Source organism: Caretta caretta, chromosome 8 (assembly GCF_965140235.1).
Source record: "Caretta caretta isolate rCarCar2 chromosome 8, rCarCar1.hap1, whole genome shotgun sequence".
Taxonomy (NCBI): Eukaryota; Metazoa; Chordata; order Testudines; family Cheloniidae; genus Caretta; species Caretta caretta.
In genome coordinates, this window is record NC_134213.1 from 29,857,336 (window position 1) to 29,871,393 (window position 14,058).

Below are 14,058 nucleotides of genomic sequence, written 5' to 3' on the forward strand. Positions count from 1 at the left end.
TACCTATTTCAAAGAAAGGCTGTGAGGCTCAGTTCATTCATGTTTGTAAAGCACTTTGAGATCACTGGATGGGAAGGAACTCTGAGAGAGTCAAGAATATTTTTAATAAAATCAAAATGGGGCCTTGGGTGTGGTAAATTCCTCCCCTCTATAGTCATTTACCATATTGGACATTTTTCATCTAGGATCAGCTAGAAAAGGAAAACATTTGGAAAACTATTCAGTGAAGAGAGATTTACAGCCTTCATTATTTTAACCAATGAAAGCAAGATTCATACTTGGCATATTTTTCCCAAAAAGGGCATAATGGAAAAATTAGAGAAATACAAAATAACAAAGCAGGGCGATTCTGAGGAAATAAAGAAAATCTTGGATACTTCCAAGAGACTGGCATAATGCAAAAACCAGGAATGCATGTAGTCCATTGGAGAATTCTGAATATGGGAGAAAATTCCTTTCTGACCTCGCAGTGGTTAGCTTATTCTTTGAAGCATATTTCATTACTTCTTATTTTAGCTTGCAAAACCATATAATTAGTTATTAGTTTATCCTGCTCAATTATTTTTTAGATATACAAAGTTCCTCTAACTCTTCTCCTTTCCAAGTGATTTTTTCAGCCTTTCGTTATATGCAAGTCCTATCACACCTCTACAACCATGCATACTACCGTTCTCCAGACTTTCAGCTTTATTGTTTATAGTTATAATCAAATTTGTTTCAATTGCAATCAAATAGTTATTGGCTGTACAAAGGGTTAATATTCTAGGCCCCAGATATTGTATACTATATCCGGCAGTGTGTATCATGCATCTGAAACCAGAATCAGGTCCAAGGAGTTTACTGCATAGCTATTTGATGATCTGGTACACTCTAGCTGATGAACAGCTTACAAAAGGCAATATTCAGTCATTCATTCTGGTAATAATGAGCTGGATTATGATTGAAAATATCTGCAAATCTGACTCTGAAGTGTCATAAAAATTCTTTGGCCATAACCAGAAATGATTCACTGACAGGTACTATCTGCAGAAAAATTCTACTCCACCCCTTTTCCTGGTGTTTTTGTCTGCAAGAGCCATTATAGCCCATCATGAGGCTGTTAAAAAGGACAGAACATGTCCATTGTGCATTGGATTCAGTTCCTTGCTAGCTATCTCTTGCTTAGCTGCTCAAATACACTTCCTTTTGTAAACGTAAAGCCATTATCACCATATAAGGAATTTTATTCGGTATCAGCAATGTAAAGCTCACCTTCATACAGTGCATATAAGAACAATTGGCTCAACATACTAGAAACAAAGTTCTTTGCCCTGGCCCAGCCTAAGCTTTGCTGAGTATTTTGGCAGAAGAAGTAGATACAAAACTCTAATAAATTTTCATTCAAGTCATAAGGCTTTTCCCCAGCCAAAGATTTACACAGACCTCTCATATTGGCTATAAAAAGCATTTTTAAAGAGTTTGGGAAATTCTAGAAGACTTCCCTGTCACTTACCAAGCCACTCCAACTTTATACTTATTAATTCCAGTGATATGTAATACCCTCCAGCGTACGAGAAGCCCGGCATTAGTGCTCCATGCTCATAGAGTAAAAAACCTATTTCAAAGCATCAAAATAGGAACGAACATGGATATTTTTTTACCCCTGTATACTGAGCAGAGGAGATCAGTGGCTTGTGATGGGCTTGAGTGGCTTGTGATGAGTGAAGTATCTACCCCAGCAGTCATCTGAGAGGCACCATTTTTAACTTTTGAGCTAAGAGGGTTCCTAGCCCTAAGAAGATTTAGGAAGGAAGACATCTAAATCACAGGACAGAGAGTCAGGAGATCTGGGTTCTGTTTCCAGCTCTCTCACTCACTCACTTTGTGACCGAGGGCAAATCACTTAGCCTCTGTGCCTTAGTTTCCTATCTGTAAAATGGAGGTGACTTAACCGGGGTATTGTCATGGTTGGTTCATTAATACGTGTAGTGCTTTGAGATCTTTAGATGGAAGTCATTTTATAAGTGTTACTATTATAGTATAATTTTAAACAGGAGTCGCTTTTATCCTCAGAAACGCTAAGCAGACGTATATCGAGCTAAGCTCAGTTCTGGAAACACTTTTGTGAACACTTTTGTGGAAAAGTACAAATTTCTCTAACCAACAGATGAACTTGAGAATTTCTTGTTTATATATTTTAACTGTAGTTCCAGTAACTGCGATGAGTACTTCTGACCTGGGGAAGTGCATGTGTACAAAATATGCCAAGACAGTAATAGATTTTCCCCTCTGACCCTTCCCAAAAGCCTCCTTCTGGTTTGAATTACACTCTCTCAGGGGTAGCAGTGATCTCTCTGGATTAAGGGTCAGACATATTGCTCGAGCAGCATCTTTGCAAAACTATCCCCTTTTCTTGCCTTTGCTTACTGGATGAGCAGGAATTCATTCACCACACTTGCAATTTGGGTACTTTAAAATCTACTCAGAACCTGGGTTAATTACATGCATGTGATCTCACCAAGTGGGAGCAGACCAGTTTCTTATGGTGCCCCAGGTGGATGGAAGTTCCTTCAACTGCTTCCCTCGGCTCCCTATGCCCTTTGGCTGAGGTCCTTCCTTACCTGCGTAATTAGGAGGGCAGAGACAGACATAGTTGTTGATTCCATCCATGCACGTGGAGTTATTCTCACAATCGTTATCTTCACAGTCATCTGGGTTTATTTCACATCTCTCCCCCTCATACCCTAGAGGGCAAGAACAGCTTTGGAGTGGGGATAGAAAAAACAGAGAAAAAGTTAGTTTGGATTTCAAACTTTGCTTTTGAGCAGGGAGGAGGTACTGGAGTGGGATGAAAACTGATACAGATGAGCTGTACTCTCTGCTGCTGCAATACAGCGGCATTCACATTACTAGCAAGTTTTGTGATACGTACCACAGTGACAAGCCTGGACACTATATTACTATACTTATCTACAGAAAAGGTACAACACAGGCAGAAGAATTCATCTCCCCTACACCTCCATTGCCCTGCTTGCTGATGTGCCTCATCCCTGAACTGTACTGACCAACTCTAGGGTGACAGGTTAAGATCACTCACCACGGCTAATCAAATTCTTGGTTTCTCTGCATAACCAGCAAGGGTGTTGATTGCGACAACAGTGTTGGTTTTGTAGGCACCTGTCCACCAAGAACTGGACTGAGGACACCAACACACATCATCACACATGAATAGGAAACTGTTAAATGGCTCTAACTCTCTCACCATTAACAACCTAGACTGGATTTGAATTAGGGAGGTAGAAGCGAAAGTTTTCATCTCATTACCACCTTGTCTCCAATCCAAACAACAAATGTTTGTTAATGGATCTTCCAAACAGAGTATTTTAAGCGTTAAGATATCAGCACTTTTTCAGCTCCTTCAGTACCCAAGAATCAACCAGGAAAGAGTAATTAAATTAAATGGTGTGACTGTCCACATCCTAAGTATTTATGACTCCCAATATCTGAAGAACAGCTCTGTGTAAATTTAAAAGCTAGTCTCTCACATCAATAGAAGTTGGTCCAATAAAAGATATTACCTCACCTACCTTGTCTCCCAATACCTTGGTAACATACCCAAACAACAGACCAAATAAACAAGGACAGAAATACTGGGTTTGTAAGGACTTGGACAAAGAACTACTGCATTAAATACTTTATTTTCTGAAAATGTAGAGTGCGCCCACTTAAGGGAGTATGGAGGACTAGATGGCAGTGCAGAAAGGGCTCAGTTGGTCCCCAGGGTTTCCACAATTTTTAGGACATCTAGTTGTCATGGTTGTGAAGAAAACCTTGAAAATGTGACCCAAGTGTAAACCAATGCAGAGGGATCTGCCTGAGTTTGCAGAGAGCCTTAAACTCTATGAGGAGCTGAGTGGAGCTGAGGTTGTGGGGTCCAGTGTAGAATCAGCTGATCATGGTCTTAGGCAGCCTTCAATAGTTTGCATATATGGGGGAAATGAGTGGACTGGAAAGGCTGGGAATTGGCTGGTTCAGAGACTCATCACAGGGAGTGTATGGCCTCATCAATACTCAGGAATAACCCCTGATTCAGCAATTTATACAGCTGCCCTTTACTTGTAGACAAGGACATTTAGGGGGTTTGGGCCTATAAAGCATAATTGCAAAACCACATTATAAAGCAAATCCTGACTTGCCTTTGTCTACAGGACAGCGTAGCCCAGTGAATAGAGCACTAAGGGGTCTTGGGTTCTATTTCCAGCTCTGCTACTGGCCTGCTGGGTAACCTTGGACAGGACACTTCCCCTCTCTGTGCCTCAACTCTATCGCTAAAATAGGGATAATGATACTGACTACATTTGTAAAGGGTTTTGAGATTGACAGATGAAAAGTTCTAAAGAAGAGGTAAGTATTCATTTATTATTATTATTACTACTACTGCTGCCTGGAGTGGAAAGCACCATTGTCGCCATATCAACTGCTGGCTACTGACTGCTGAATCCAGACTATTTCCAAATGCAGACAAGGCTTGTGTGTGTGCAGTGGTAACGTTTACTGCTCAGGTGGTCAGGCTCCGGAGGAAGTACTTATCATGGAGGTAGGACTGAGGCGTGTAGACAAGGGTTGGTATTAAGTGGAGGCTCTGTATTGAAGAAACAGGTAGCTGTTAGCAGAGCCCCAGCTCTTCTAGGCTGGGTGCATGGATCCAGTATGGTGAGAATGACACTGGCTTTCTCTCTTCCTCCTCTGCAATAAGGATTGGCTGCACGTGGACACTCCACACATGCCTCAGCATGACCTCAAGGAGTAAACTTGGGTTCCCCTGAAGCATGGGCAGCCGAAACATCCACTCCCATGGAAACCCAGTGAATAACAACTGTGAAGCAAAGTGTGTGTGTATGTGAGAGAGAGAGTGTGTGCACGCACTCTCAACCCCATCATGACAGGAAAGCTCCCAGAAGGGAATTAGCACAAGTGCATAGGTTAGCAGCAGACAGCTACATTCCTTCAGACCTATACTGACCGTTCACAGGTCATGAGAGCTAGAAGGGAGGGGAAACTCTTCAGAGCAAATGATTAAAAACAAACGGCTCCGATCAATTCAATTTAAAACACAATAAATCAATATGAAATATTTTCTTTGTCTGGCTCTGCCTCATTAGTACCAATAAAAAATGTCCTCTTTCTGACCCTGCAATGATCCAGGGGATCGCAGGAGGCAGATAAGAAAGAGAAGAGCTGGCACAGCACCTTTTGTGGCAAGGGGAGCAGAAGGAGGGTAAAGAAATCTAACTCAACAAATTTGTGCATTTATCCTGTCACCCATTTCCATTCCAAAACCCCATTTTTCAGAGGTTTATAACTCAGCTTTAAAAATGTGCTCCAGGCTGCAACTTGGCATTCAAGATCTCAGTCTGGAAGGAGACATCTTTCTTTCAATGTAAAGGAAAACAACAAAAGGAGATTGTGCTGGTGATTTTTATATTCTATGAATATTTCACCCTCTTCTTGCCACATCCTGACTGGGACTGTATGTAATTAAACACTGCTACAGTAATAGTTCAATTCACCAAAGTTTACAATAGGGACATTACAGTACATGGGATTGTTATTGTACAATATTACAACAGGAGGGTTTGTTTGGTTCTTGTTAAGAATGGAAATGTCACCATAATTAATGAAATTTGGCAACCAGTTACTCTGTTCCAGGGCAAGTCTTTGCGTTATTATTTACGTTCATTCTTTATTTCAATTTGTGGTCAGTTGTTCCAGTTCAGAGATCTGGGTGCAAGCATAGGCTTGAAGTGGTTTCCATCATAAGAACATAAGAATGGCCCTACTGGGTCAGACCAAAGGTCCATCTAGCCCAGTATCCTGCCTTCCTACTGTGGCCAGTGCCAGGTGCCCCAGAAGGAATGAACAGAACAGGTAATCATCAAGTGATCCATCCTGTCGCTTATTCCCAGCTTCTGGCAGACAGAGGCTAGGGACACCATTCCTGCCCATCCTGTTTAATAGCCATTGATGGATCTATCCTCCATGAATTTATCTAGTTCTTTTTTGAACCGTATTATGGTCTTGGCCTTCACAACATCCTCTGGCAAGGAGTTCCACAGGTTTATTGTGCATTGTGTGAAGAAATACTTCCTTATATTTGTTTTAAAACCTGTTGCCTATTAATTTAATTTGGTGACCCCTAGTTCTTGTGTTATGAGAAGTAGTAAATAACACTTCCTTATCTACTTTCTCTACACCAGTCATGATTTTATACACCTCAATCATATCTCCCCTTAGCCATCTCTTTTCCAAGCTGAAAAGTCCCAGTCTTATTAATCTCTCCTCATACTGAAGACATTCCATACCACTAATAATTTTTGTTGCCCTTTTCTGAACCTTTTCCAATTCCAATATATCTTTTTTGAGATGAGGCAACAATATCTGCACACAATATTCAAGATGTGGGCGTACCATGGATTAATATAGAGGCAACATGATATTTTTTGTCCTATTATCTATCCCTTTCTTAATTATTCCCAGCACTCTGTTCACTTTTTTGACAGCCGCTGCACATTGAGTGGATGTTTTCAGAGAACTATCCACAATGACTCCAAGATCTCTTTCTTGAGTGGCAACAGCTAATTTAGATCCCATCATTTTATATGTATAGTTGGGATTTTGCTTTCCAATGTGCATTACTTTGCATTTATCAACATTGAATTTCATCTGCCATTTTGTTTCCCAGTCACCCAGTTTTGAGAGATCCTTTTGTAGCTCTTCACAGTCTGCCTGGGTCTTAACTATCTTTAGTAATTTTGTATCATCTTCAAATTTTGCCACCTCACTGTTTACCCCCTTTTCCAGATCATTTATGAATATGTTGAATAGGACTGGTCCCCGAACAGACACGTGGGGGATACCACTATTTACCTCTCTCCATTCTGAAAACTGACCATTTATACCTATCTTTTGTTTCCTGTCTTTTAACCAGTTACCAATCCATGAGAGCACCTTCCCTCTTATCCCATGGCAGCTTACTTTGCGTAAGAGCCTTTGGTGAGGGACCTTATCAAAGGCTTTCTGAAAATCTAAGTACACTACACCCACTGGATCCCTTTGTTCCACGTGCTTGTTGACCCCCTCAAAGAATTCTAGTATATTGGTGAGGCATGATTTCCCTTTACTAAGACCATGTTGACTCTTCCTCAACAAATTATGTTAATTTATGTGTCTGAAAATATCATTCTTTATTATAGTTTCAACCAGTTTGCCCGGTACTGAAGTTAGGCTTACAGGCCTGTAATTGCCGGGATCACATCTGGAGCCCTTTTTAGAAATTGGCATCACATTAGCTATCTTCCAGTCATCTGGTACAGAAGCTAATTTAAATGATAGGTTACACACTACAGTTAGTAGTTCTGCAATTTCACATTTGAGTTCCTTCATATTCAGGGTTTACAGTTTGGTTCAATGGTGCTCAGCATATATCATGGGTGCCAGTGGAAATTAAATGATAAAACATACAAATTGGAACTCTGTCTGGATTGGATGGTGGAAGAGTTGTCATTTGGGAAGATCTGCACATATTTTCCCAACACAGCCTGGAAGAAAAGTATAAGGTTTTCAGTGTAATCTGAAGGACATCAAATTGGGGTTCCTGCTAACCAATGGTGAAAGTAAGCTCTAGCTATGAGTATACCGTATGGCCCAGTGGATAATGCATGGATTAAGACTCAGGAGACCTGAATTCTATTCTTGGCTCTGCTGTGTGCTCTTGGGCATGTCACTTCCCCACCATGTGCTTCAGTTTACTCATTTGTGGAATGGAGATAACATGGGCCTCATTTCTAAAGTGCTTTGAGATCTGCTGATGAAAAGTGCTATATAAGAGCTAGTTGTTATTATTACGGAAAAGTTCCTGGGCTCTAACCTGCTGTTGATTAAGCTATGGGACTGTTTACCTGAGCACTCAAATGTTACAGTTTCACATAGGGAGAGGTGGTCTCCTAGATACGGTGACCAAAACCATGAAAAAAATTAAAATTCAGCCTGCTCTTCCAGTTCAGTTATTTCATGACACTGCTGTTCTCAGAGACCCTGGTGCTCCTGACTATAATTTCCCTTTCATTGTTTGGCAGTATACTGGGCACAAGTTAGTTGCTTCCCTCTACCCCAGAAGTAGCTGCCCTTCAGAGGTGCAGTATCTACAGAACTTGTGAAGTGCTTTGGGGTGACAAAAACAAAAATTCTTAGAAGTTGGCTCTACTCTGAAAAGTGATTATGTAAAATTAGCAACGTCTTACATAACACACCAGCTTCCTTTGCATATTTAGACATAGATATGGTTGATCAAGTGATTGTGGATTTTTACTTCTTACACTGTGGTCTATTATTTCTTCTGCATCATCAAAATCTTAACATACTAAATTCAACTTCCAGGATCAATCCGATTCATCCATGCAACTGAAGGCATAATTTGAAGACAATGGGATTGCACAGTTGCCACTGAGGGCAGAATATGGCCTCCAGAACCTTTATTACGAGGGAAAAAGCATGATATGGGAAAAAAACAAATGATTTTCAGATTCCAGGTTGAGTTTTCAGAGCTGGCTATTAGGAATACGTATCTTTTTACTTGTAAAGTGAGCACATGTGTAAGGAGCCAGTGAGATGCAATGGAACAAGGAACTTAACAATGCCATTGTTAGAGTAACTTTTCAGAGCTGAACTGTACTGGCAGCAAACTCAAAATGGTTGGCTGCACTTTGTCCATGCTATGATTAATCATTTTTGTCTTTGGATAACAAAATAAATACAAAGATGATCTATCATGCTTTAAAAAGTCAGCTCTTGTGTACACAGAGTAAATCTTTAAAAAAAAAAAAGATGGCTTTTTGGCAGATGAACTTTGTGCACCTGCATAAAAAGTGAATGACTTGATAGCCTGTAAGAGCTTCATTTATCCTTGACCAACGAGGCATTGACACTGCAGAATTTATCAGCTTCAGGTTTTTACATAGATAAGTGAACTTAGTGTTTGTGGAAGGCACAAGACTAACAGTGGACAATGAAGCTCTCTTTATACACAGAATTGGACAGAGCAACACAAGACTATGTAAGTTTCCTCACAGTTCACTGTCAATGGTCTGCTGTTCATCAGGGGCTAAATCTGAGCCAGAATGGGTAGCTCTGTCTCCAGGTGCCAGGCAGACCTCGACTGCAGTCTCAGCGGAGGTTCTACAAGATGCTAAATGACACTATTGGCTTTTGTGACACAGATGTACCTGACACTACTGTGGCATTTTATGAATACCACCAAGCAGCTTTCACTGGGTGACCTTTGACCTAGCCAACCGAGTTGGATTTGAAGCAGCAATTTAGAGGAAGGAAAGGCTTTCTGTTCTATTACCAATCCCCTGAGCTACTCAGTTTCATTTATTAATTAATTTATTCATTTTGAAAGAAAACAAATCCACCATGATAAAAGGCATGAAAATGATTCAGAGTAAAAAAAAAAATGTTTAAGAAAAAAAAGCTGACAAGAGAATGGATCTGAGAACTCCAGCTGAACCTAAGCCCTTCACCCATTCCATTGTGGCTAACTATTACAGCAACAAAAATGAGAAGTGAAATCACCTGCTGTTTAGAGCCCCTGGCCCTATCTATGCACAGCCACGGAGGGGTGTGTGCAAGGATACAGTCTCAGCCTTAACTGTGAATTTCCTGCCTTTGGCTGGCTTATGTCACCACTTTACCATTATTTAAAGGGTAATTTCGCTTGTCTGTGACTACAGAAACTTGAGAGTTAAACCGCTTGGCATTTTATAAGGAGGAAAGCTTTGGCTTAAGTTTCCTTTTACAAGAATAAAGATTTGACAAGCTTGGCAGCTGAGTTTGTATATTAATATATTCCTCCAGGGAAGAAAATCTATAGAAGATATAATTTCTTTCACAGGCCACACAACTGAAAACTCTAAGGGGGCCTCTCATTAAAATATTTTTTTGACATTCACTTCCTTACAGAATACAACCGAAGAGGATATTTTCCCATTTTGATGCACACAAATTTATGCATGTAGCTCCAGTGGATGCCAACAGGAGTAGCACATCCACTGGAGGAAGAAGATTTCCCTCCAGACAATCGTTGTTTCAAATGTTTCCTCATCTTCCTCCTCTATCTCTCCGCCACCCCTAAGCTATCAGTGCAGATACTTTTAGATAATGCTTTATACTTCTATAGTACATCTTCTCTAGCAGAATGGGGGTCCAAGGTACTTGTAATACAGTGGCCATCATCTGAGCACCTCCTGATGGCCAAAGGTTGCTCTGCAACAACCTGTCTGTTTCCCCCATCTTCACTGGGCACCAAAGATCCACCTCATTTTCCTCTTGTACCAGGGGCTGATCTAAGTGCCTGCATTCCCCCCAGCATGTGGGACACAGCAAGGCTTCTCCGCAGCTAAACAAGCACTCCTTGCCAAGCCCAGTCTCCTTTAAGTAGGTTTATTTGTCCAAATATAAGCCCATAACAGACAAAACACAGTTCCTCAGCTCACCCTTTCTCCTAGGGTTTCATGGCCTCCCCTCCAAGGGTCTCTGGTAATTGTGCTTTTTGCAGCTTACCAGTCCCAGCCAGCTTCCCTTCTCAGTCAGCTCCCTGCTCACAGACAGATCTCATTCAGCCACCTCTGCTCTCAGCCAGTTCTGTTTCCCCTTTGGGAACACTGGCCACAAGGCTACCTCCCTGACCATCTGGCCACTTGTTCCAGGACCCACCACTGGAGTAAGTTCCCTCAGTGGTTCCTCTCCCCAGGCACAGCCAGTCCCAAACACTCCTCCTCTTCTTCTATCTGACAGGGCTTTATAGCCCCAGGTTTAGCCCTTCCCCTTTTAACTGGCTCAGTTGGGCCCACCTGCTCTGACTTGCTATTCACAGGGACAAGCTACTCAGTGACAGTGTTTTATAAAAGGGAATTGATGGAAAGCAGAGGTGTGTGGGGGAATGTTTACGGGTCATTTGAAACATTATCTTTTGGAAAAACTAATGTTTCAATTTTGACTTGTCAACATTTTTGCATTATAATAAATATATAATATGATAAAAAATAAAATTCAAGATGAAATGTCATTTCAAAATGAGAAATTTCCTTATGAAAATGTCAAAACAGGATGTTTGGACACTGTTGGGACCTTTTTTGCATTTTTTCTCCAAACAAAATTCTGGCAAAATTGGCTCGATTTCACAAAGCATTTCAATTTTGACAGAACTGCATGTTCCAGTGGAATACTGTTGCATCAAAAGTTTGTCTGATCAGCTCTAAAAGAAAGTCTGACTCATTTAAAAGTAAGACTGGAAAATGTATCTGAGGATGTACTACACAGTATAATCCTCAGTTTGCTGAGCGTGGGCTAGGCAACCTAACCAGTGTTTTCCCCATCGGTAACCCTTACAATTCCGTGTCTCACTCAAGCCCTCATTGATATGCTGCATATGGGAAAAGACAAAGCAATCATTCCTGCAACAGGAACATCACGTAAGTCTTTTGTTCTGTATGCAGCTGGAACTACCATACGGGAAGTTTTGAGTAAAAGATAGCATAAAGGCTTTAGTAGCAATTTTTTCATGATCTCAGCAACTAATTTCCAAAAACCATTCTAGCATCTTTAATGCGGATAAGTGGCCAGAGCCTCAGTGTTATGTTTCAGCTGAAAAACAACCTCTCTGTGCACTGCAAAGTCCCTTAGACACACAGGACAACTGGAGAAACACTACCTTAGAGGCAAGGGTAACTTTTTCTAAGCCACTACCATCAGCACTTCATGCAACTTCCTGGGTTCCCCTTGGAAGTCTCCTATCTGAGCAAGGTCTAGGCTGCAACCTGTTCATGTGGGGAGATTGAAGCCCAAGATGTTAAGTTATAGAGGTTGTTCTCTTATGGGCACTAAACCCTTGAACTGACATAACCTCTCCATTGTTCAATTCTTTCTTTAAAGCCTATTTGACTATGAGATTCTTCAGCATGAAAACATTTTGCATCTGGCTGTCAAGCAACAGATGCTCATTTTACAAATTAAAAAAGGGTGTGTGTGTGTTTGAAATGCCCCCAAGAAAATTAGTCTCTGGATAACACAAAGCAGATCAGGGGAATGCTCAAAACAGCTTTTAGAGAGAGTCCCATTAAGAGAAAATAAGGAGGCCTGTTTTAGAGGAAACAATATGTCACCAATGAAACCAAATTAATTTCATGTCTGGCAAAGAGAATTATTTGTCATGTATGGCAGTTTCAGTAAAGAAGCCATTAGACTTCATTAGTGTAAAATAGACAAATGTAAGGTAAATTCATCTCATCTTGCTTTAAAGGCAATTCACTCTCCACTACCTGAATCCGTCTTTATTTGCCTCAGTGAGATGGCAGGTCCCTCCATTCTGGCATGGATTCTGAATGCAGGCATTAATGGGCATATTGCAGTCCCGACCCTATTGGGAAAAGTTCAAGAGAAATTCAGTTAGTAACACACAGAGCAGCTGGACTAATCTATCTTGTGTATTGGGCTTTGTTTTTGTTTTCCCATTTGCATTGACAGAAAGGATGTAGTCTTCAGAGCAATCACATCACCTAGCATTCTTTACTGAATGACAGACATTGCTTAAACCAGGCTTTTGGGAAGGCAGGACTACAATAATGCCCAGTAGTAGGGAGTGTATGGGTCTACTGCTTGGGTTTGAAGTCTCTGGCTGGTTATTTTTTCACCTGCTTGTTTGGAGAAAGCTGTTTATTTTAACTTTATAGAAATATACTTTATTCTTCAATATTAGTTACACATTGAAATGAGCAAATAATTCTGATGAGAGGTACACCCAGAACAGTGCAGAGTCAGTATGCACTCAGCAGCACTTACAAGTACTCAGTCAAGTGTTATGGCAGCACACAGAACTCAATGCTAAGGATGGCCAACGCTTGAAGGTAAAAGCTTATTTTTTCTGCTAGGAGGCCCAGCTGACGTTCCTCTACAAAACACAGTGAAATCTATTCAAAATAGCATCTTTACTAAGCAGCCTTGTGTTTTTAAGAGAACAGCCACAAATATCTCCAAGTGCATCAACGACTATAATTCTGCCCCATCACTAAAAGACTACCTGTGTTAAGCAACTGATTTTTGTTGGTCCTTTGAGTGGCTGTTAAAGCAGGTTCCACTGGACTTGAATCCTGCTGGCTAAAGCTGAACGTGCTATGGAGTTGATATCTACATCACAGACACTGGTCTTTTCCTTTGAGTTATTTCAGAGCAGATTATAAGTTTAGGAAGTCTCTGGTCTGCCAAAGTCTGTGCAATCACAGGAAACTGAAGGGATTGCCCAGTGGTTTTAGGAAATGATCCCGTAGCAGTGTCTCTCTTTCTATTTGATTTGCATCACCAAATAATCCATGCAGTCAATTCTGCCAATAAATAACCACATGCTAAGATAAGAAAGATATCTCAAATTAAACTAAAAGGTTATTGAAGTAACATTTTTCATTTAAAATCATGGTTCACATCATGTGTTACTAAAATAATATTTTTTGTGACTAATCTGTAATAGTCTTTATAAGGCTGAAACAGTCCCCTGAGTCAACAGGGGCAGAAGAAGTGGCTGCATGCAACATTGGAGAACCTAGCTTCCATTTTAAAGTGTTCAGTGGCAGGTCTGGTGATTTCTCTTCGGCTGGATTCAGGTTTGGTTAACTTCTTGCAGACCTGTCTGCACTCAGAACAAGAGATAGACAGATAAGATAGATAAAACAGATTAGATAGATAGATAAACAGCCAACCCATTATCTTAACCAGAATGCTTGTTCTGCTGTCCCCAATTCCCCCTCTTCATTGTTACATCTTCGAGTGCTCAGTCAAAACACAGGCCCCAATCCTGCAACTGGGCCCCAGATGGGTGTGAGGGTCCGTATCCATGGATCGAACTGCAGGATCAGGGCTGGAAAGGAAGCTTATCAGGGCTGTTTCAATGGCAGCTGAAGTGCCTATCATGCTATAAATACTATGTAAATACCAACAACCCAAAACCGCTGCAGGCTTCCCACCCTGGGA

The 14,058-nt window shown here is 40.9% G+C and overlaps 1 protein-coding gene across 1 annotated transcript in view; it reads right to left on the reverse strand.

The window, feature by feature from the left end:
* SLIT3 (slit guidance ligand 3) overlaps window positions 1-14,058 on the reverse strand; it is an 806,608-nt gene that overhangs the window by 71,389 nt on the left and 721,161 nt on the right. The window contains exons 27-28 of the mRNA XM_048861176.2: window positions 12,357-12,454; window positions 2,601-2,740 (exon numbers count right to left, since the gene is read on the reverse strand). Coding sequence (XP_048717133.1) covers window positions 2,601-2,740; window positions 12,357-12,454 — 238 coding nt within the window. The remainder of the gene's footprint in view (window positions 1-2,600; window positions 2,741-12,356; window positions 12,455-14,058) is intronic.